Raw genomic sequence first — 25,702 nt, forward strand, 5'->3', positions numbered from 1 at the left:
CTCCATGAGGTGCTTATTTCACATTGCATGCTTACATCAAAATATCTCATGTATCCCATAAATATATATACCTACTGTGTACCCACAAAAATTTCTTTTTATTAAAAAAATTTTTTTAAATGGCTGGGCGTGGTGGCTCAGGTCTATAATCCCAGCATTTTGGGAGGCTGAGGCAGGTGGATCACCTGAGGCCAGGAGTTCAAGGGCAGCCTGGCCAACATGGCAAAACCCAGTCTCTACAAAAATTAGCTGGGCATGGTGGCCTGCACTTGTAGTCTCAGCTACTCGGTAAGCTGAGGCAGAGAATTGCTTGAACCCGGGAGATGGAGGCCGCAGTGAGCCAAGATCGCACCACTGCACTCCAGCCTGGGCAACAGAGTGAGACTCTGTCTCAAAAATAAATAAATAAATAAATAAAATAAAAACAAAAATAAAAATTTTAAAAATTGAGTTGTTAGGCTCTTATCTCTGCAACTGATTCTGGTTTCCAGATGGGAATGCCAGACTCAAAACTTATGCTCTCCAGACATGAGGAAGTACAAATTGCACTAAGCACACTTGATCTTAGAAAACCCCACAGAATTCAACAATGCAACAGCCTAGTCTGATTCCTACAGAGTCCTAAAGGGATAAGTACTATTTTCGCTTTTTCTTAGGAAATCAAATCCAGCCAGCGCACGTTTTGCTGGGAATTACAAACTGAAAAGCCCCTGGCACATGTGAAGACTGAGCATTAACTGAGGCGTTGAGAACTAGAACAAAAGATGCTGCTGAATCCAGGATAAGAGGAGATCCTGAAGTGTTTGTCTCATTGTATTCTATGCTCACATACCCGCTGCTTTGTTCTAGAAGGAATTAAAAGCAGCTGTAAATAGCTTAGGAACCTAATTGAAATACTGAGAGAGATGTTTTCAGACCTTTTCAAGTTCCCAAATGAGGAAGGTTTGAAGTTTGATTCGAATTATAAATTTTTTCATAATCAATTCACACACCCATAAAAGAATATAAGGTTCTTTAAAGTCCCTTACAATGTATTCCAATCTCTGAAGTTAAGCACTTAATATGACTATATTAGATTATACATCATTATATATTGCTCTGCTGGCTTACAATTAATTCAGATGCTATGACTTGGGAGGCTCTGACGGCCTGCAGGCTTAAGCAGTCACTTCAGTTGATGAACTGAACACCCAGCCTCACAAACCTGCTTTTCCTCCTCTGTTCCCTGTCTCTGTAAATGACACCACCATTTGACCAGTTGTTAGCCAAAATCCTACAGTTCAAATTAGGTGCCTTTCTTTCTCGTATCCTTCATTGATCCATCAGTAAATCCTGGCAGCTGTACAATAAAGGTATACATCCGGCTGGGCACAGTGGCTCATGCCTGTAATCTCAGCACTTTGGAAGGCTGAGGTGGGTGGATCCCCTGAGGTCAGGAGTTCAAGACCAGCATGGCCAACATCTCTACTAAAATAACAAAAAATTAGCTGGGTATGGTGGCAGGTGCCTGTAATGCCAGCTACTCGGGAGGGTAAGGCAGGAGAATCACTTGAACCCGGGAGGCAGAGGTTGCAGTGAGCAGAGATCATGCCATTGCACTCCAGCCTGGGCAACAAGAGCAAAACTCTGCCTCAAAAAAAAAAAAAAAAAAAAAAAAAAAGTATACATCCTTACTCCTTCTACTTCTCATCACCTTTGCTGTCACCACCCTCATCCAAACTTCCTTATCTTTTACCTGAACTACTATAGTAGCCTCTGCCCCCTGTATGCATCAGGGATCAGTCAGCTATGTTACAACAGGAAAAAGAGCAAAATCAGAGCAGTTTACACTAGGTAGAAGTTTATTTCTCTTGTACAAAGAAGGCCAGAGGTAGGCAGGCCAGGTCGGTTGGGTGGCTCAACAGTGTCATCAGAGACTCAAATTCCTAAATTCCTGCTCTACTATTCTAGCATGCAGTTCTCATCCTCGATGTCACCCTGTGGGGCAGAGCAATTCCTGGGACCCGACTCTTTCACAGCCAAGCTGCAGGGCAGAAGGAAGAAGGTAGAAGGGACAGGGCACCTCCTGCTGTGTCAGCTCTCTTCAAGCAAGTGCCTTGGAGTCCTACTCACATCTCATTGGCTGACACTTACACGCAGCTGTGAAGGAGGCTGGGAAATGTAATCTCTTATTTCAGGCAGAAGTGTCCAATCAAAATTTGTGGTTCTCCCTGTACACTGATGATGGGAATGTAAATTAGTACAGCCATTATGGAAGACAGTATGGCAGTTCCTCAAAAAATTAAAAATAGAACTACCATATGATCCAGCAATTTTACTTCTAGGTATATATCCAAAGGAAATGAAATCAGTATGTGGAAGAGCTACCTGAACCCCCATGTTCATTGCAGCATGTTGAATCAACCCAAGTGTCCATCAGTGGATGAACATACAAAGAAAATGTTGGCCGGGCACAGTGGATAATGCCTATAATCCCAGTATTTTGGGAGGCTAAGATGGACAGATCGCTTGAGCTCAGGCGTTCGAGACCAGCCTGGACAACGTGGAGAAACCCTATCTCTACTAAAAATAAAACAAAATAGAAAATTAGCTAGGCGTGGTGGCGAGGGCCTATAATCCCAGCTACTAGGGAGGCTGAGGTGGGAGGATTGCTTGAGCCTGGGAGGTGGAGGCTGCAGCGAGCTGAGATTGTCCCACTGCACTCCAGCCTGGGTAACAGAGTGAGACTCTGTTAAAAAAAAAAAAAAAAAAAAAGAAAAGAAAATATGGCATATACACACAATGGAATATTATGTAATCTTAAAAAAGAAGGAAATTCCATCATTTGTGACAACATGGATGAACTTGGAGGCAATTATGCTGAGTAAAATAAGCCAGGTATAGAGGTACAAATACTACTTGATCTCACTGATATGTGGAATCTAAAACAGTCAAATGCATAGAAGCAGAGAGCAGAACAGTGATTCCCAGGGGCTGAGGTTGGAGAATTGGGGGATGCTGGTCAGAGGGTACAAAATTTCAGTTAGACAAGAAGTTCAGGAGACCTATTATACAACATGGTTAATAACCATGTACTGTAAAATTGAAAATTGCTAAGAAAGTAGATTTTAAATGTTCTCACTACAAAAAAATTATAAGTATGTGAGGTTATATATATATTAATTTGATAATGTATATATTTATTAGCTTGATTTAGCCATTCCAATGTGTATATATATATTAAAACCTCATGTTGAACACTACAAATGTATACAATTTTTGTCAATTACAATTTTTTTTTAAATTGTGGTTCTCTTACCAATGAGGAAAGAGAAAATCAATGTCAAGGGGAGGCCACTAGCTGTGATGCCTCACGTGCCCCCGCTTCAGTCTATTCTCTACTTGGCAGCCAGAGTGCTCCTAAAATGTAAGTCAGACTGTGTCATCCCTAATCACAACCCATCAGGCTGGATAAAAGGAGAGAATCAAGCATTTCTCCTATCTTTCCTGAATGGACTATACCTCAGGGGAGCTGAAAAGCTGGTGGGGGAAAGTTTTGGTTTCGCTGTTGTTACTGTTTTTAGAATAATTTCAACCAGTAAGTGCAAAATAAATTATGGAATTAGAAACTTAACCCTCAGTGATGTAGGGAATGATCTTTATTGGATCATTACAAAAACAAAACAAAACATAACAGACATTGTGTGCCTCTTGATGTAATGCACTAGGAAGTACCACATCACCTGTGAAGGATTCTTGACCAAAAAGAAAAAAGAAAAAATTAAATGAATCTAATCACGGTTACAGATCTAACTATCAGTTACAGGCAATAGGCAGCAAGGGGCCATTCTAAACGACGTGATGGGAATGCAATCAGCAAACCTTGTTTGGATCTTGATTTAAGAAAACCAACTTAAAAAAAAAAAACCTTTTCTTAATTGTGAACCATTGTTGCACTTAGTACACAACGGTTTTTTTTTAAAAAACAACTTTTTAAAGTTGGTTTTCTTAAATCAAGATCAAAACTACTGACTGAATATGTGATGATATTAAGGAGTGACTGTGGTTTTTTAGGCACAACCATGGTACTGTGGTTATGCTAACTTTTAAAAAGGCCCTTATCTTTCAGAGAAAAATCATGAAATATTTACAGATGAAATTGCATGCTATTATATGGGACTTGCTTCAAAATCTACTGGGGGAAGGGGCAGAACAGATGAAGCCAGACTGGTCATGTGCTGAGATTTGAAAAGGTGGGTGATGGCAGTTCATTCTGCTGTTCTTTCTACTTTTGCATATGAGGAAAAGAAAGCCTTCCATAATAAAAATATTTGAAGTACTTTATGGTGGCTTCCTATCCCACTTTGTATGGCTTCTAAGATCCTTCACGAGCTCACTTTCTGGAATCTCATTTCCTACCATGTTTCCAACAGCTTCCTCTGCTCCAGCCCCACTGGCCTTCGCGTACTTTCCCGAGCTGACTGCCAAGCATGTTTCTGCCACAGGGCCTTTGCACTTGCTGTTCCCTCTCCTAGACAGCCCATCCCTCAGATATTTGCATGGCTTAAATTAGTTCTCTGCCCAAATGTCACCTCAATAGAGGAGTCTCCCCTTGACTTTCCTATCAGAGAAGGCTTCCTTGACTTTACTTTTGGAAGTAAGCAAAGCCCTTATCATTCCCTACCCTCTACTATGTCAATTCCTACATTAAATTGTATATATTTGTTTGTTGGTTTGTTTACTCATTGTGAAATGTAAGCTCCACGAAGGCCAAAGCTTGTTCTTCTATTCTCCATTGGATCTGGCTCAGAAAACTGGGCCTGGCACTGAGTAAATGGAAGAATATTATTTATTTTTAATATCTTTTCTGGGTACGACACTATCAAGAGTTTTTTTATAAAGAAATTTCCTAAAATCCTTCTTAGCCTTATTATCACATTATATTTATGAGGTCCATAAAGCTAAAAAGTATGGATGTGACTATCTGGAAATATGAAACAAAATAAAGAGAAACTCTTCTTAGAGAAGACTTCTTAGACATCTTACTGTTAATTGAAATGACAAGGAAGAAAGTTAACATCTAATATATTCATGACACAAAAAGGTAATTGAGCCCTTTTTACATGCTCTTAACGTCTGCAGGCCAACCTCAAGTCAAAGAAACTTCTTTATTTCTTAGACTAACTTTTACTTACTTATCTCACTCCACAAATATTTACTGCACCCTTTCTATGTGTCAGGCCCTGTGCCAGATACTGGGCCTATGGGGGTGATCCAGATAGAACTGGGGAGTGAGAATTTCAGGCAGAAGGAAAACAAAATCCTAGTATTATTTTTGCCAACAAAAGTCATTGATTGTGGCCACTTGTATGATACCGATATTTAAATTCAAATTGCTGGCAATATAGTTTTATTATTATTGTATACATAGATAACATAAAACATGCTCACATTTTTTATTCTTCTTGGGCTATGGTTTCTAAATTTCATGGTGACAAATTGGAAAAACCATTCTGACAACAAATTGGACATTTTCTTAAACCATAACTGAGCCACCCAGTTGCATCACTGCATGCTTTCTTCAAAGCTTGCTGCCTTTTCCATATGACAACACATTGCAAACAGATGCTTTCTTAAGTCCAAGGAAGTACTCTCTTTTGCTTTCCCACAAAATCCTAATATTTTTCATTCTCATTTTAATGGTAAAGATACAAATTTAAGAGGTCAAGAAAAATGTCAGGCTCTAGAATTGTATAGTGTTATTTTATGATGATACTGGCTATTATATTTCTACAGTATATGATATGTACACTAGGATTATTATATTAATAACATGTCCAATCATTTCTTAAAAAGTCTGAGTGAGGAAAGATAAGGAAAGCCAAAGTAAATTTACTGCACCTGTTATCTGGGCATTTGGCATTCTTAACAAGTTCCATCCCCAGGCAGCCAGATTAATAGATGACGGGGGAAAAATGTAAATTGCATTATCATCTTCGACGTGCTAATATACATGGTACTGAAAATCCAATTGAAAGAGGGCTGGCTTATTAACTGTGGCATGCTGCAATTTACATATCTCACCCTCCAGATGTGAGGAGGGTAAATGAGAATGGAGTGTGCTGAGATCAGCAGGGGATAAGAAGGAAAAAAGTATGTACTTTGGCTATCAATTTGGCCAAGTGAAGAAACACTGACATTTGGTGAAATGAATTACTTTTTTTTTTCCTAAAATAAATCTGGCTCTAGTCACTTGTTGGCTGCTTTCTGGAGCAGCCCGAAAGACAGCATGCCCAACCCTAGCTGGTCATTCTGCACACTGCCCTGTCGACTTTTCAACAGTGAAAGCGAATGTAGATAACTGACTATGCCATCATCGTGTTAGCTAGCCAGCAAAATGAGAAAAAAACTCTGTCTTTGGAAATAAACTATATAGAGTTTAGAGCCAAGTCCAACACAAGATCTTAGTGTCTCCAAAACTGGATAGCTGAATTTCTCATAAGTAACCATTATCCTCACTGTATCTCCTCAAACATGCATGTAGCTTTTGATAACTTTCAAATATTTAGAAGTAAAAGTATAACAACATTTAACTTAGTTAATTTTTTTAAATTAGGGGTTCCCCAATAGACATGCAATGCTGGATAAGTGGAATGGTAAGAAAGAATAAAAGAGCTGAGCGTAAGATAAGAAGCTACAAAACACAGTGAAGCAATAATCCTCACCAGGAATGTTAGCATTTCATATTTATAAACTACATAGCAACATACTTTAAATACATTTCAACTATTTCTTTGCTGGATAGATAAACAGTAATAAAATCTCTCTCTTCTTCTGGCTTTTGATTATAGAAAATTTAAAACATGCACAAAGAAGACACATTAGCATGACAAACCCCCAGTGTACCCATTACTCAAATTCAACAACTCTTAACATTCCATTATTCTGGTTCCCTCTATACCTCTACCCACACCCTCCCCCTTCTATTGTTATACAAGTTTTTTTAGGTAAAACTTATGTATATATTGAAAAGCACAAATATTAAATGTTTTGACAAATGAATTCAGCCATGTAATCCTTATGCCAATATAGAACATTCCATCTCCAGAAAGTCTCGTGTACCCTTTTTTCAGTCAGACTAGGTGCAGATACAACGATACTTATCCAACAGAAGACATATTTTCTCCATCACAGAAAAAAACTAAGAAAAGCCACCTCCTCAAATCCAGCATGCTTTGTATTTCAAGCTGCACAAAGGATTATAATCAGCTTCCTACAGAAATGACGGTGTAGGAGTCTCACACCCACAGTAAATCCAGACCCTGTTCTCCCCACAGACAGTATTCAGATATAAAGCCTCCAGAAAAAATGAGGACTTCAACAATATGCAACAAAAAGCCCTACATCTGGAGTTATTTATCTTTTTATTTATTTCAGTAGAACCTCAAACAAAACTGTAGTTTCCTAAACACAACCTAAGATATAAATAGTAATACTACAAAGTGGCAAAATTATAACAATGGTATTATTATAATGGAAGTTTTAACCACTCACCACAAGGAGTACATACTTAACAAGCCACATTAAATTCTCTATCCTTGCTCTCCAGAAAAGTAGTAACAACAGCAATAGTAGAGGGAATACTGGTAATGACATTGACAGCAGCCGATAGGTACTAGCCGTGGGGAAGCAAGGACTCCAAGCTAGTTCTGTCTGACTCCACTGTGCTCTACTGATTCCAACCATAAGAATGCAACACAGATAAGCATGCCTGCTATTAACATGATATACAGCCTGCATTTTGTTCTGCATATTTAAGACTTGTTCTCTGTCCTCACTCCTTCAATCATGCTGGTAAAACTCTTTTCTCCTCCTCATAAGTCCCCATTTAGGCCCACAGAGAAGAAAACTTGACCAACGATCCTACTACCTGGAGAAGAGGTGGGGAGGAAGCCTCCACCCTCAGGCCCCCATACCTGCTCCTTCCCTCCTAGGAGGAACTGGAATTTCTACGACTGAGGAGAGTGAGATTGGGCTCCATTCCCCTCCCCACCACTGCAGTGGTGCTGACAGAAAATGGCCTCCTTTTTGACTGCAGGTTCTTCCTAGACTGCCTGTGAGCTGACGGTGTGAGCAGGCCAGGCAGGCCTCTGCTCTCAGCTCTAGCTTTACCATTACTGAGGCCAATACTATAATATTATGTTTGAGTCTTGGGTCTCTTTCGCAAACTAGTTAGAATCTGGGGAGGAAAGTCATAACCAACTAAGGCCCCAAACTTCCTAGAAGCCAAAATCTTTATCCTTTGTCTCAGCACTCCTCTCATGACTACCACCACCTACACCACTATCAATGACAGCACCACCACCATCTACACCACCATCACCATCACCCATCAATACTACCAATACCACCACCGTCTACACCACCACCACCACCCACCAACACTACAAATACTAACAACACCACTACCACCACCATCAGTGACAACAATACCATCACCATCTACACCACCACACCACCACTATCAATGACAACAATATTACCACCAACTATACTACCATACTACTAATACCATCACCATCTACACACACCACCACCGTCACCCACCACTACCCACCAACACTACTAATAGTAACAACACCAGTACCAACATCAATAACACCACCACTACCATCTACACCATCACCACCATCAATGGCAGCAATATCACCACCATCTATACTACCAACACCACCAACACTACCACCACTACCCACCACCACCACCACCCTCCAGCACTACCACCAATACCACCAACACCAACACAAATATCAACACTAAGACCACCACCAATACCACCACCACCACCACCACCACCACCACCACCACCCCTGTAAATATTCAGAATTGAATTTCAATCTGCCAGTACAAGTGTCCAATTTCTTGCCAGTCCTGGTGTTACCTTGTTCTCCTCCGGAGTAAAGAGGATTCGGAATATGGAAGGCACTCCAGGAGCCACTTTGTGACTAATGTCTTTGGGGCTGATTACTTTAAAGTAAGGCGAACTTTCTTCCACAACCTTCACCAACCTTGGAATCTGCAGGGAAACATGATGATAAACACTGTGCGTGTGAAAAAGCAGAGAGTTAAACATAGACTGAAATCTCCATCAACTATTTACTAGACATGTGACCTTGGTCAGGGTTGAATTTCAGTTTTCTCAACTATACAAGGAGATGACAGTACTTATCTTTATCCCATAAAAAGTAAGCACCCACTACCTTTTAGTTTTAATTTTTATTAACATTATTGTTCTTACTAATTTTTATTATTATTGCAAGTCTTTATTCATTTTTAAATTAAATCATTTAAAATTGACTATTGGCTGGGCGTGGTGGCTCATGCCTGTAATCCCAGCACTTTGGGAGGCCGAGGCGGGCAGATCACGAGGTCAGGAGATCGAGACCATCCTGGTTAATACGGTGAAACCTCGTCTCTACTAAATATACAAAAAATTAGCTGGGTGTGGTAGCTTGCGCCTGTAATCCCACCTACTGGGGAGGCTGAGGCAGGAGAATCACTTGAACCCAAGAGGCAGAGGTTGCGGTAAGCTGAGATTGGGCCACTGTACTCCAGCCTGGGAGGACAGAGCAAGACTCTGTCTCAAAAATAAATAAATAAATAAATAAATAAATAAATAAATAAATAAAAATAAAAGTGACTATCTTCAAGGGCTAACTCCTTAATCAGCTCAAACGTCACCCACATAACAGAGTTAAGCTGGATTTCCCAACATTTGAGCATTTGAGAACTGCTCTGAGAGAAGAAGTCACACTTCCTGCACCCCTTCAATGGCCCATCTACGGCACATGACATGCCACCTCATCCTCACCATAACCTTTGAGCTTCATTATGACTCCCATGCTACAGACCCTTGCCCAAAGTGGTACAGCTTCACCAAGCAAAGGTGCTGCGAGTCAAGTCCCAGCCAAACTCCACCCCACCTCTCCATGGGATGGTCCTGAGTAAACACACCACAAAGCAAGAGCAAAGAGCATCAGGATATCCCCCAGCACAGCCTCAGAGCAGCTCCCAACAGCTCCATTCTTTTAAAGTCTAATTCTTCTGCTGGGATCTGAACCCAGATCAATCTGACTCTGGAGTATGGGTCCTTATCATTGTAACCCAATTAAACTAGTAAGTGTTCTGGTTCATTCTTATCCTTGTGTGTGAGAGATGGAGACACAAAAATAAGAACCTGACAGGCTCTATCTTTTGTACCCCACAACAGTGAGGAAGCAAATAAAAGGTAAACGGCACAGAAAGCATTTCTTGGGGCCCCAAATCTCTCCCCATGGTTCTTTATAAGAGTGTGAACTAAGGAAGCAGAAGAGCAGGGTTACATCAGCCACCTGGTATGAGGGTCCTGGAGTCACCAGAGGACAAGCCTGCCTTGCCTGGAGAGAACTGTCTGCTTGTTAGTAGCTGGACATTCCTAGGATGGGACCCTCTTTCCATGTGGCCAGCACTCTGGCTGCATCTTATCAAGAGATGTTGTGTCATCCATGAGAACTGAGCATCTGGCAGACAAAACTCACACATGCCCTTTACCCCGAGTTGCTATTAAACAACCACTGATGACCATTTCTTGTTTAAGGTCAGAGAGGGGTGACCAAAGGATGCTTTGGACTGTACCACTTTAGTAGCCTAAAAATATCTCAGCAAGAGTAAAAAGTAATATAGAAATGGAAAAAGGGAGTCAGAAGTGAGAACTGAAGTGCATAAAAAGACAGAGACCTCCTGTCTGTGCAACGCACCTCTTCTGGAGGTCTAGGAACACAACCTTGTGCACCTCCGGTTCTTTTCCTTCTCTTTCACTTCTGCCCATGAGCTTCTCTTACTAACGCTACTGCAGAAAAAAATGAAACAGACTATTTTCTCCAGAGTCTGGCTTTGCTGTCACTAAGTCACCCCATTGATCTCTGCAAGGCATCACTGATTCCCTTAATGAGCGGCTGTACCAAATATAACTGCAAGTCTTCCCATTTGCTTTGGATTCTTGCATAGTCTTCACTTATTTTCCATTTTGTCTTATAAGTAGAATTTTTTGTCTCCACATTCTTAGACCCCTGAAAGTATTCCTCCCTGTCTTTACGCCCAAATTTCCCATCTCTCCAATGCTTTCCTCCCCATCTTATTACTTTTCACACTCAAGTGTGCTTCATGCTGAACTTCCGCATTACTCTTTCTTTCATTATTGTTAAGTGTCAAGAAACTCTTCAGGCATTTAATATCTTTTCTTGAAAGAAACCCTAATTTATCTCTAAAGAAAAAGTCATAAGGCTGAAAAAGAAATCTTCCGTTACAATCGCAAAGAGACAAGACAGACAGTGAGAGAAGCCTTCCAAAACCGACTGTAGACAAACTCTGAAGGCTATCTTCTGTAGAAAGGAGAAGACAGAAAAGAAGGAAAGGGACCTACATTTTTTAGAAGTGAAAAGAAGGGGTTTTAAAAGGTACAATTTGCAGAATATAAATGCATTGGAGAATATAAATATAAATGCTTGGCCAGGCGCAGTGGCTCACACCTATAATCCCAGCACTTTGGGAGACCGAGGTGGGTGGATCACCCGAGTTCAGGAGTTCGAGACCAGCCTGACCAACATGGAGAAACCCTGTCTCTACTAAAAATACAAAATTAGTTGGGTGTGGTGGTGCATGCCTGTATAGCCCCAGCTACTTGGGAGGCTGAGGCAGGAGAATCGCTTGACCCCGGGAGGTGGAGGTTGCAGTGAGCCGAGATCATGTCATTGCACTCCAGCCTGGGCAACAAGAGCAAAACTCTGTCTCAAAAAAAAAAAAAAATATATATATATATACACACACACACACACACACACACACACACATACACATACATATATGCTCAACAACTGCAGTTCTCAGGAGTAGAGTTTATATCTTGAATTGGGGAAATGGTGTCTCTAATGAAGACTACATAAGCATTAATAGTAATTTCCCTGTCTTAAGTAAAAACCTAGCCCAATTTGTCATACATGAGAACCCTGTGACATTCATCTGGTCAATCCTTTAATCAACAAAAGTTAGTGCACATGTTGGGAGTTCACTACTTGTGAAGCACTGGTTAGGACTCAACATATAGCAACAAACAGATACAGCCTTGTCTTCATTAAGTTTACAATCAAAGAACATGTTTTCATACTATTTTCCTAAATCTATCAAATTAAATAACTTATCAAAGATCCCTCAAGATCCCACTTTACTATAACCGATTCTCATATATCCTGGAAGAGTTCACCTACCCCAGTGAACATACTCACTTTGTCATTGTTCCTCAAAATCAGTGGAACTTCATAGACTTCACAGGGAGTGTAGTTCTGAAATATAATTTCTGATGGAAAGGGCTGGAATAATGCCTGATCCAGGTCAATTCCTGAAAACTGCAATTGAAAGAGTAAATTATTGTTATAGTCACACATTGACAAAAATGACTGGGGAAGATAATACTACATAGATCTATGGATATTAAAACTAAACATGCAAAATATTCAAAAAGAAATCCATACCCAGGTACATCATTGTAAAAGCACTGAAAACACAGGACAAAAGAATGTGTAAAAGAAACTAGAGGGAAAAAATAGAGTATTTAACTTTCAAGGAGCAAAAGCACTTGCCTACTTTTCAACGTAACACAAGTCAGAAGGCAGAGGAATAAAACGTTTTAAATTCTGAAAAAAAAACTCTGCAGGCATAGTATTTTTTACCTGGGGAAAGTCCCTTCAAAAACAAAGTTTGAATAAACACATTTTCAGAGAAATAAAAATTGAAAAATGTTGTCACCAACTTCTAAAGAAAATACCAAAGGGTATTCTTTACGGAGATGAGAATTTCTCTTAGAAGTTCAGTGATACAGGAAGGAAAGGAGAGTAATAAAGGGGTAAATATGTGGTTACTCTAAATGAATTCTCATCATACAAAATAATAATACAAATAACTAGCTTACTAACGGGATGTGTGCGCTGGTTGGGCACTGCACAAGAGAACCAAATTGGTCTTGCACCCCTCATTTCCTGTTCTATTCTGATTTTCACAAAGTACTTGCTTTTTATTTGACCAACCACTGAGGAGCTAGGTTTGTAAAGCATGACATCACCAAAGTGTATAGTATCATCTAAAGCTGAAACTATGAATTACCCCAAGCTAGTAGCCTATTTAGCATCCAATCGATTTTGGGTATTGCCAGGTTTCCCCTGAAAATTCAGACTATCTGATGATGCCCTGCGAGTTCACGGTTGCACCCTGGGGCACCTTGGCACACAGTCTGAAAACTGTAGCTGTAAGTATCCATCTTAATAAGTTAGAATAAATAGCAAAATAAATCCAAAAAAAGAAAAAAATTGACATGACAAAAACAAGAGAGGAAATTAATGAAATAAAAGTAACTATACTATAAAAACAACAAAGCAAACTTCAGGTCTTTAAAAAGATTAATAAAATTGATGAAATACCTAGTGAGTTTGATCAAGAAAATAAGACAGAACGCACAAAGAACAAATACAAAGAATGGAAATGGGAATATTACAATAGAACCTGAACTCAGTAAAAAGCTAATAAATAACTATTATGTCAATAAATGTGAAAATATAGGTAAAAATACAAACTCCTAGAAAAATACAATAAAAATGTATCAAAACTGGCACAAGAAGAAACAGAACATCTGAATAGCTCTAAAACTATTACAGAAATTAGATCTGTAAATAAAAACCTTTTACAGAGAAAACTCCAAACCCAGACAGCTTTATAAGAAAATTATAACATAAAACATAAAAGAAACAACTCAAGTATTATAGAAACTGTCCCAAAGAAAAGAAAAACAAAAAATGAAATGTCTTCCAACTCATCTATAATGTTAACATAACCTCCTTTATATACCTGAGAAAGACACTAAGGGAAAAGAAAACTGTAGGCCAGTCTCATTCATAAACCATAGATAGACAGATAGAAGAAACAAAGAAAGAGAGAGAGGAAAAAAAAATTTGCAAACTGAAACTAAAACTGGTACCAGCACTATATAAAAATGATAACACATCATGACCAAGCTGGGTTCATCTCAGAAATTCAAGGTTGTTTTAGTACTAGAACTCAAACAAGAAGAAAGAAAACTGTCATTTTCCCCAGGCAAAGTAATTGTTTATTTCGAAAATTCAAAATAACCTACAAATAAATCATTCTAATAATTCTCTTATTAGAATTAATAAGTGATTTATCAAGGTCACTGAGTACAAGGTCAACATACAAAAACAAATTCTATTTTTAGGTACTAGCAATGAACATTTAGGAAATGAAATTTATAAACAATGTTACTTAAAATACTATCCTAAAATGTAAAACACACAGAAATAAATCTAATGAAAGATGTGTAAGACCTTTGTCCAGAAACTAAAAACATTATTGAGAGAAATTAAGGAAGACCTAATTGAATGCAGGAATATACTATTTTCATGAATTAAAAGACTCAATATTTTCAGGATGTCAAATACTCCCCAAATTTATCTAAAAATTCAATGCAATATATTTTTTAAAATCCCAACAGATTTTTTTTGAAACAAAAAAGCTGATTGAATTTACATGGAAATGCAAAGGAACAAGAATAGACAAGATACATTTGAAGAGCAAGATAGGAGGATTTGCTATATCGTGTAGCACAACATGATAATTATATTATTATATATCATATACTGTTACTTACCACAGTAATAATAATGAGATGTTAGCACAAGATTTATCATAAAAATAAATGTACCAGATTAGAAAGCCTCCAAACCAATTATTAAATATATGGTCACTTGATTTATGACAAAGGTAACACAGGTAATCTACTTCTCACATCATAGGTTAGTTTTCTTGATTATATAAATGGAATAATACAGTATATACTCTTTAATTTCTGGCTAATTAAATTTCTGCCATGAAGCAATCAGTCTTAACTACACCATTTCACCATAAGCTCAAAGAGCATAATGGAAAAAAAAAAATCAAAGAGCACAAAGCAAATATTTAAGAATGTAAAGAAGTGAGCAGTTAGGAGAGATTAAAAATTCATGTCTTCATTCAATAAATATTGAGTTTCCAACATGTGCCACGTTCTTTTTTGTATGCTGAACATAGTGAATAAAGCAAGAAAAGCCCTAACCTCATGAAGTTGACATTCTTGAAGCTCAAGTGATCATACAAAAAATATAGAAATACAGAACATAAAGTCAGGTAGTGAAAAGGCTGTGTAAAAAAGCTAAAGCAGGACAAGGAGGTAGGGGACTGGCAGGTAGCTGCTCTTTTAGATAGGCAGTCAAGAGAAGGCCTCTCTGAGATGACTTCTAAGTAGAGGTCTGAAGCAAGTCACGCTAAGATTTTAGAATAGCACTCCAGTTAGAAGGGAAAGCAAGTGCAAAGTCCTTCAGGTGGAAATTGTCTTTGAGTGTCTGAAGAGCAGCATAGGGGAAAGGCAGTGAGAATGAGAGGGAGAAGAGTAGAAGGCAAAGAGGCTCACGTCTGTAATCCCAGCACTTTGGGAGGCCGAGGCAGGCAGATCACGAGGTCAGGAGATCGAGACCATCCTGGCTAACACGGTGAAACCCCGTCTCTACTAAAAATACAAAAACAGAATTAGCCGAGTGTGGTGGTGGGCGCCTGTAATCCCAGCTACTCGGGAGGCTGAGGCAGGAGAATGGCGTGAACCCAAGAGGCGGAGCTTGCAGTGAGCCGAGATCGCGCCACTGCACTCTAGCCTGGGCGACAGAGTGAGACTCCGTCTCAAAACAAAACAACGACGACAACAACAACAACAAAAAAGAAAGCAAAGAGGTCCGTGAGGGAGGCAGGACTAGATGGTACAGGACCTTAGAGGTTATGGCACTGAGTTTAGATTTTATTATGTGAGTAATGGGACGTCACTGGATGGTTTTAAACATGGAAGTAACATGTTCTGATTTACATTTTAAAAAATCACTCTTACTGCTTTGTGATAATGGGGGCGGGGGAGAACGAGATGGAAACAGGGAGGCAATTTTGATATTCTAGATAATGGTGGCTTAAACTGGAATGGTGGTGGAGAACATGGTGAGAAGTGGTATGATTAAAGATATATTTGTGAAGGCAGAATTTATAGCACTTATCACTGGATCATAAGATGTAAAAAGAAGAGAGGCATCAGGAATACAACTCCAAAGTGTTTGGTCTAGGAAAACAGATAAGTGGGGGTATGAAAAGCAGGAGGAAAGAGACAAAGAGGAAAGATAAGGCTTTTAGAGATGGAATGTATAGTTACAATTAGATCTTAAATATATTAAGTTTGAGCTGCCAACCATACATTAAGCTGACCATATGATCTAGATTTCAGGGGATAGACAGTGGCAGGAGATACAGATATAAAAGTAATCATCAAAAAGCAGAATTTAAAGCCTTTTTTCCTAGAAGAGGTCACCTAAGGTGTGAGTCTAGAAGAGAAAGAAGTTCAAGTACCAAGTACTGGGAGCTCTAATATTTAGTGATCAGAAATGAGTGAATAATCCAACAAATAAAATAAGCAAAAATCAACCAGTGAAAAATAGGAAGAAAATCAAATGAGTATGCCAGGTCAGATATAAGTGAATAAAAGGGTACAAAAAAGAGATGCTCACTGTATCAAATTCTATGAGACAGCATGGAAGCAATATGTTCTGATTTACATTTTGAAAGTTACTTTTACTGCTTTGTGATAACGGGGGCAGAGGGAGAATGAGATGGAAACAGGAAGGCTATGTCAGTATTCTACATAATGGTGGCTTAAACTGGAATGGTGGTGGAGGAAGTGGTGAGAAGTGGGATGATGAAAGAGGTCTGTTGAACCAGGTCTGGTCTGGTCAAAAATGAAGCATAAAAGAAATATATACATAACTCAAAGTAAGGGACACAGAGGATAGCCTAATGAATGTAATGACAATGCAATGGAAATGAACAGAAAGTTAAAAATGAATAAGAGAGGAAATGCAAGCTTTAGAAGAAGGGCAGACAAAGAAGGTCCAACATATTCATAATTGAAAAATGATATGAAAAAATACTTGATAATGCAAGAAAAACTTTCTAAAAATAAAATAAAGGCCCACAGTACCTCAGGAAAAATGTAGTGGTATCCTAATACTGAACTTTAAATAATAACAATCAATCTTTGGGCACATGAGCTCAAAGATTAACTTATAGGGGGAGAAATCAAGCTGGCTTCTGACTTCTACATACCATTATTTAAAGTCAGAAAGTCATGGGAAAAATGCCTGCAAAACTGTTATGACAATTTGTGGCCCAAGAATTTCATAAGTAACAAATCTGCAGTTCAGTATAAAGGCAAGACACAAATATTATAAAACACAAAAAACAAAGAAATACAGTCTTCATAAGCTCTTATTGAAGAAATTAGTAGATGACTGTCACCCATCTAAGAGATAAATGATTAAATTTCAGAATATAAATTAAAAATAACCAACTAAATTAAAGAGGAGAGGAGAGGAAGTGTAATGTAAAGTATCTGATTGCCTCATCCTTTATAGCAGAGTCAAAACCCATTAAAATACATACACTAGTAGTACACATGAAAAACTCCGCATAGCCTGATATGTGTTATGCTTTCAAAAAAGAGGAAATGGCCCTTAATTAGAAGAAATGTCTTGGAAAAGACCACGTTCCCTCCCCTCAAATTTGGAGGGTGGTTGTGGGGAACAGACAAAGCAATAAAAAGTTAGCAATGCTCAGAACGGTGAAGTTTATGCAAATCCTAGACAAGGGAAGCAATGGTGTAGCAGTAAGAGCAGACAAGCCTCACTCATTCTTCATGAGGAACATAACATTGAAAAACTCTCAGGAATTTTCAGAGGAAAATTCTGCAGAACTCTTTGAGAAGAGGTTAATCTCCTCAGCAGCCCAACTATTGGAGGTTCATACCATAATTTTTGCATTAAAAGTAAAAGATTTTAAAAAGTAAAGTAAAGACACATTCGCCGGGCGCGGTGGCTCAAGCCTGTAATCCCAGCACTTTGGGAGGCCGAGACGGGTGGATCACGAGGTCAGGAGATCAAGACCATCCTGGCGAACACGGTGAAACCCCGTCTCTACTAAAAAATACAAAAAACTAGCCGGGCGAGATGGCGGGCGCCTGTAGTCCCAGCTACTCGGGAGGCTGAGGCAGGAGAATGGCGTGAACCCGGGAGGCGGAGCTTGCAGTGAGCTGAGATCCGGCCACTGCACTCCAGCCTGGGCGGCAGAGCGAGACTCCGTCTCAAAAAAAAAAAAAAAAAAAAGACACATTAAAGTAAAAAAAAAAGTAAAGATACATTTCTGCCTTCACAAATGTATCTTTAATCATACCACTTCTCACCATGTTCTCCACCACCATTCCAGTTTAAGCCACCATTAAAATTGTTAAATTAATTAACAGTTTAGTTAATTGTTAATTTAATTAAAATTTAATTAATTTAATTTGTTTTTAATTTAATAAATTAATTTAAAAATAGGAAACCAGAACTTTTATAATCATATGCTCCTAAAGCCTGGAATGTATGGTTTACATTCGAATATAGAAACATGATAAAATCACTATTCTTTGGAGACTAAAAGGATACGTCTGTTATTGGAAATGAGCCAGAACAGACAACGAATGCCTACTTTAATTAAAAATTCCAACTCCTTCTTTTCTAGTGGACAGCTCAGAAAAGGAGAGATTATTTGTTACACTAAGATAATAACTTAATTGGGCTTGACTAATAAAATTCTTAGAGTTACTCCTACCCTGTATAAACTATGGTGTCAAATAGTATTCAGAAATAGCTAAGAAAGAAGTGTGACTAGTCAAAAGTTATTTTAAAAGAGGTTTGCACTTATTTATTGCAGTCTTCACCATACCAAATCAAAGATATGAAGATATTCAGAGGCAGAAAAGGAGGACTGAAAACAAATCCAATAAAGGATTAGGTAGCCAGGAAACAAATTTTACTTAGTTATTGTTCTGGAATTTTCATGTTGTGCCAGGGCCCACTTTATATGCAAGTATGACAGAGAGCAGCTACCTTCTGATGTGTTGTTCCCCCCATATCTAAGAGTTCGATGATCTGTGGTCGGCACATCAAACGTGTTTTTGCCAGTCTCTGCTCGGTGGTGAGGGACATTTCCTTCAGGAACTCTGAGGGTGTAAGCTAGAATGTAAAACAATAAGAACCAAAGATTCATAAGTGGTTGTACTGAAAAAGTATTTTCATAAGTACCAGTAATTAATAATTTGTGTTTGCAGCTTTCAGGATAATTCTGGAATGCCACTAAGTTCCCTTATAAAATATTTAAAATAAGTAAATTATATAAGAGAAGTACCCATCCACTTTTGAGGTCTTTGCACAGTAACTGAAAATGACATGTGGTTGCTGTTTCCTTATGATTCTAAAGGAATCACACCAAAGAACCTGAGAGAAAAAAGTCAAGAAATTGCACAGGAACATGTCCAAAGAGCTTAACATTTATGCTCAGAAGAGGCATCTGTGCATAAAACTCTCAGTTTGTAAAGTCACTCAAGGGCTTCAAAAATCAGGAGTTTGAAATACTTCTGTTTCTCAACTAACATTACAATATGCAAACAAAGCTTTTGGGTGTTTAACTATGATATGATGTTAGAGAGAAATCTTATAAAATTGCAAAGATCTAGGAAGTGTGACTACATCACTTAGGAATGAGTTTGAACTTTAGAGACATCACAAGAGCACATTTAGACCTCACTTTGAAAGAGCTCTGAGCTAATCAGCAGATCCCACAGTCACATTCACACACCTCAGTAAGAAGACAAAATGCTTTTACCCTTTCCAATGTTGTGAGAAAAAAAAAGTAACCCAGCATTTAAATAAAACGAACCCAACAAGGGATTAGTTACCCAGAACCAATGATAGTTATTGTAGTTCTAGAATGTTCCTGCTTTATATGCAGGGAGATTATGATCATTGGCAGCTACATAATGCTTAAGTATATGCCAAGACTTTTTAAAAACATTTGAGGGTATATAACTTAGCTGATTTATGTTGCCTTGGGTTAAATACAATGTATTTTACGAATGCTTATTTTTCTACAAATTTTATTGCTGTGATTGAATCCATTTAAATGAAGGTATATTTCTAATACAGCTTTCAACTTGGTTAAGTTCTTTTTGATTGGAACCCAGATAAGGATAATAAAATATTAAGAGGTATCAGCTATATTGTGATTTAAATTAAAACAATTAGGTCTTACAAGCAAAATGCCAGGAGTTTCTTTAAATATGTACCAACAACCACCATAAAAGAGAATAATGATTGATTTTATTTCTCTAATTGGAATGCAACTTAAGATTAGTTTTTAAAATGTAGTGAATACTATCCCTGGCACTATACATTTTTACTAATATTTTCTATAGCATGTGGTTCATAATTAAATTATCACCAATCATAAATAATTAAAGCTATAAATACGTTTTATTTTAAAGAATAGGAAAAATACATATTTTTCTTAAATACCACTTAGTCATTGTAATGCTCTGTGTTCTATAAATATACAAACAAAAATTACTCTTGACAATCAGTAGGCAGTAAATAATTAGGTTGAATCCTATGAAATTCTGATATTTGACTGTTTTTGAACTAAACAAATGACGGTTTGTCATGGTGCTACCTAATATTTAGAAAATCTTAAGAGTTCATTTGTAAAGTCTCACTTCAACTGATTAAGCAAATCAAGCCTCTACTTTGAAGTATGTATGCAATTTCAAAACTTCTCAGACTTTAAAAGGTACCTACACTCTGCAGAAAGCTACCATTATAACTAAATTGATATTAATCAGTCAGTAATTCTGTTTGGCATTCTGAGAATGCCAAATAGCAATTGTCATTCTCCTAAGGAGATTGCATTAAGTATTTTACATATTAATTCCCTGATACACTACCATTCGGTTTACTTCTTCTTCTGTAACCACCTTTGGATTCAGGGGTGGCAAAACCTTGCTTTGAAATCCTTTGAACATATTGACCAATCCCATCCGAACAGCCCCCATGGACTCCTCAAGTCTTCTACTTGTCATTTTTAGTAATTTTTTTTCTCACCTAAGAGTGAAAAAAAAAAAAAGTCTTAGAACAAATACAGTTAATTTCTGAATACAGGTCACAATTTTTTTTAAGCTTTTTCAAATACAGGAAAGTTTAGAAAATACTGATCTTCCAAAATCCAAATGCTTGGAACAAATATCTTAACAAAGGATTCTATTCCATGTGACTTGATTTATCCTCCTCCCAAGATCTAGAATCCATTTTAGACAAAATAAGGGATTCTAGACTAAGCTCAGGAAGACATGGAAATACAAGTTATTTCTACATTTTGCCCCTTTTATCTTCCCAATGAGAAAAACAAACGCTGCCCAATTAAACATACTAAATAGTTTGATAATTTATCTACATATTTGAAAGCTCTCTCTTATGAGAATCAACGCTTCAAACAGAATAAACACAAGGTCACAGGCCTTCACAGCTGGACAGAGTTCAAAATAGCATGACATAAGATGGGGAAAGGAAATTTCTGGGAAAAGTTTTAAAGCTTGTAGTCATAAATAAGCCAGTGAATAGCCACCCAATATCTCTGAATCAAAGAAATATGGCATCTCCCTTTTGCATATTCTTGTTCAGACTTCTGGCAGAACACTTGCAACTTCAGAAAACCATCTATGACTAGGTAGGGATTTCTATTTTTATTAATAGCAGGCTAAGTTATCCAATCATTGTGCTAAAAATTAGAACTAACTATAAATTCTTGATAAAATATCAAATTAAAAACCCTAAAACCATTAAAAAAAAAAAAAAAAAAAAAAAAAAAACCTCACAAGACAGTAAGGAAGTACCAGACCAAGACATAGGAGGAAGAGCTGTATAAAGGAAAGTAGATTTGAAGGAAAATATAATAAGGCACACTGAAATAAACCAGTAAAACACCAAAGGAAATTAATATGAAATTTTAAAAAAGGAAAAAGAGGTAATTATGGCAGAAAGCCTCTAAGATGGCAATTGGTGAAACAGAAGACAGTCAAAGAAGATCCAACATGCTATAATTGGAGCTCATTAAGAAGAAAATTAAGTAATGGAATGAAACTAATATTGCCCTACCTTTGGACAAGAAAACTCAGGTGTTCCCTCCTCTGGTACCAGTGGAAAGTTCAAACAACACAAGGTCTAGACTGCAGAAGAACTATTATTATAGCCCCAACCTTAACCACAATAAAAGCCAAACCAGTATCTTTTCCCTATTCTCAAGTTATTTATTTTTTTAAAATATTTCTTCCCAACAAGAGGATTTCTATTTTTTCCCCACACCCAGGTTTTTGCTATGTTGACCAGGCTGGTCTTGAACACCTAAGCTCAAGCAATCCTCCAACCTAGGCCTCCCAAGCAGCTGGCACTACTGGAATCAAGCTATTTTTGAACCTGTTTAGGAGCCTGCCCTGCTCTCACAGAAAGCCTCCTTATGTGAACCATAACCTTTTCATATCTTCTAGGTGCATGAGTGGCATCACCAATTTTGACATTCAAGACAAATTTTGGTTGGGGAGCCCATTCTGTCAGAGCTGGGTGGTGACAACAACAGTAGCAATAAAAAAGCATAGATTGTGATCTTGATTTTAAGATAGATTTTTTAAAAATCATTAACAAGACAAAGAAGAATATTTTAGAGTACGAAACACCATAATTCAAAATGATGATGCAACAATTATTATCTATGCACCAAAATAGCACAGAAACCATCCATATAAAGCAGAAATTATGGGAGATGCAAGGAAAAACAAATGCACAAATATTAGGAGATTTTAATAAACTACTCTCAGTAAGACCTGTTAGGTGGACAAAAACATAAGTAAGACCATAAAATATTTTAATGACATAACACGTTGAATAGGTATCAAACACTACATCCTAATAACAGAAAATATGCCTCCTCATCAGCAAATGGAATGGTCACAAAAATTTGGTTATATATTAAAAATATAATACCAAAGAAAATACCAGTGGTTCTGAATGCAGAAATATTACAAACAACAGTCTGATCATAATACAACAAAACTAGAAACTTAAAAACAAAACAAAGAAACGGGAAGGTCCATTCTCCTGGAAATTTTAAAGCCTTCTATTAAAGGACAACATAAAGTAAAAATCCATGAAAGGAAGAAACTACATTATCATTTTTGATTATACGATTACAGTTACAAAGAGCTAAAAATATGGTGTTATAAAATATCTAGCAAAGTTACATATGCAGGTACATCTAACTCAGCAATCCCTATTCTAGGAATCTATCCAAATGCTACACTAGCTAAAATGTGAAACAATACATAAACCAGTAAGAGTGGTTACCTACAGGAGGAGTAAAGAAACAGGGTAGAGGAGACAGGAATGAGAGAGAGATTTCTCTGAATGCACTTCACTATATAGTGCTGATTTTCAACCATGTAAGTGTTTTACATATCAAAAATGAAAAAAGAAACGTGAAAGGAAAATCAATTCTTAAAAAAAAAAAAAAAAAACCTGAAACAAATGAACCTTGCTGTATATCCAGCTGGTGCCATAACCACAGAGAGAAAACAATTATTCCAACCAACCTTAAAATACAATATTTTTGGTCGGGTGCGGTGGCTCACGCCTGTAATCTCAGCACTTTGGGAGGCCGAGGCAGGCGGATCATGAGGTCAGGAGATCAAGACCATCCTGGCTAACACAGTGAAACCCGGTCTCTACTAAAAATACAAAAAATTAGCCAGGCATGGTGGTGGCAGGCGCCTGTAGTCCCAGCTACTCATGAGGCTGAGGCAGGAGAATCACTTGAACCTGAGAAGTGGAGGTTGCAGTGAGCCAAGATCGTGCCACTGCACTGAAGCCTGGGTGACACAGTAAGACTCCGCCTCAAAAATATATACATATTTTGACTGTATTCTTAATGAGATATGCTGTCAAAATACAGAGAAAAGCAGAGAAATCTTATTTATCCAGTAGTCTTGCTGTTGGTCATAAAATTAGTAATAATATTTTTAAAACAAGTAAGTAGCTACATCAATATAGTTAGGAACCAAGCATTTCAGTATCTTTAAAAGTATAAACCAAGAAAAGTTTTTATATTAAGAAACCCTATAATCTTAACATTTGAATTGAAAATAAATACAAGCTTGTGATGATTTTCTCTTTTTAAATAACCTGCCCACTGAAAAAGCCCATAAGCAACGAAAGTCCAGTGGCAATGACAGTGCTGAGACCTAGATTGTGGTCTCCAAGCACCATTTCCCACTAAAAGGAATCACAACTCCTTGGAGAAATGGGTAATTTGAGGACAAGGGTACAAAACGTATACAGTGAACTTGGCAGCACATCGCCTCATACCATAAAACAAGAACGTTATCAAGAGCTACCAGGGTTGCCAGGGATCCAGAGCAACTTGAAAGCATTCCCATTAACCAAAGATGAGACAATTTGAGCATCAAAAAAAAAAAAAAAAAGTCGGCAATGGATTCGTTTTTTTAAATCTGAATTTAAATGATACTTTAAAAAAATAATTGGTCAACTTTGGAAGTTCCTAAAGCAACAAACTAATTACTTTGGAAATACTAAAAGGAAAGAATCAACCATTTATTCTGCACTATTTCTGTATAAATTACATTGTAGGTTAACCAAATAGTTGATGAAAGAAAATTACTCTTTATAAAAGAATTCCAACTAATAAATGCAGAAAAATGACAGAAAAATAATCACCATTTTGCAGCCCCTAATGAAATGAAGGATTATCAGTGCTAAAATAATTAGGTAAGATGTTGCTGAAGAACCTGATAATGGTTCAATCAGGCTGACAACACCTGAGTCCTCTAAATTAATCCTAACACTAAAAGAGTGAAACACAGGCATTACGTGCCTCCTGACGTGACGTAGTACACAGCACCACCTATGTAGTACTATGGACACAAATCGAAACCTAAATCTAACTAAGCCTCTGACCTACCAGCCCAACTGCAAGAGATAGAGGGAAAGGAAGAACATGTATGCTCTGTAAGAATACAATTAATCTAAATCCAGGATGTGAAAAATGTTATAGGAAAATGACTCAGTTTATTCATAATAAACATAGCATGAAAGAGAGAGGAAGAGGAGGAGAGAGGGGTGAGAAGGAGAAAAGAAGGGAAGGAGAGAGAGAGGTTATGAATTAAAATACAAGAATAGACCTTGTTTGGATTATGATTTTAAAAACTGAATAATGGATGATATAAAATAATTACTATTCATCAGATTAAACATTTTTGTTTTCAATTCATTAACTAATACGCCTATCAAACTATAGCCATTCCAAAAACTTAGTGGTGCTATTGTTATTGTTGTTATTATTTGCTAAGTATGTTAATAAACATAAAATGGCTTTAAAAATCAGTTTGTTTTGTTGGGAAGGATAATAGTACTGTGGTTCTGATTTTTTGTAAAAGTTATTATCTGATATTTAGTGAATTATTTACAGGTAAAAATAAATCTTGTCTGATATACTTTAAAATACTACAGGAAAAAATGTGTGTGTTTGCGTTCACCTCGGTAACAAACCGGCGTATCCTGGACATGTACCCCAGAACTTAAAAAAAAATAGAAAAATGAAAAAAATCTACATGAAAACACATCAG

General features: G+C 37.5%; 1 protein-coding gene across 4 annotated transcripts in view; it reads right to left on the reverse strand.

Annotated features, from left to right (window-relative positions):
• HYDIN (HYDIN axonemal central pair apparatus protein) overlaps positions 1-25,702 on the reverse strand; it is a 415,044-nt gene that overhangs the window by 351,366 nt on the left and 37,976 nt on the right. For all 4 annotated transcript variants that reach the window (XR_004179730.1, XM_021932150.2, XM_021932149.2 and 1 more), the window contains exons 2-5: positions 20,960-21,116; positions 19,071-19,196; positions 12,300-12,419; positions 8,921-9,055 (exon numbers count right to left, since the gene is read on the reverse strand). Coding sequence is in view for 3 of the 4 variants with exons in the window: in XM_021932150.2 (XP_021787842.2) it covers positions 8,921-9,055; positions 12,300-12,419; positions 19,071-19,196; positions 20,960-21,094 (516 nt within the window). In the remaining variant the exon portion in view is untranslated. The remainder of the gene's footprint in view (positions 1-8,920; positions 9,056-12,299; positions 12,420-19,070; positions 19,197-20,959; positions 21,117-25,702) is intronic.

Source organism: Papio anubis, chromosome 18, assembly GCF_008728515.1.
Source record: "Papio anubis isolate 15944 chromosome 18, Panubis1.0, whole genome shotgun sequence".
NCBI classification, from domain to species: Eukaryota; Metazoa; Chordata; class Mammalia; order Primates; family Cercopithecidae; genus Papio; species Papio anubis.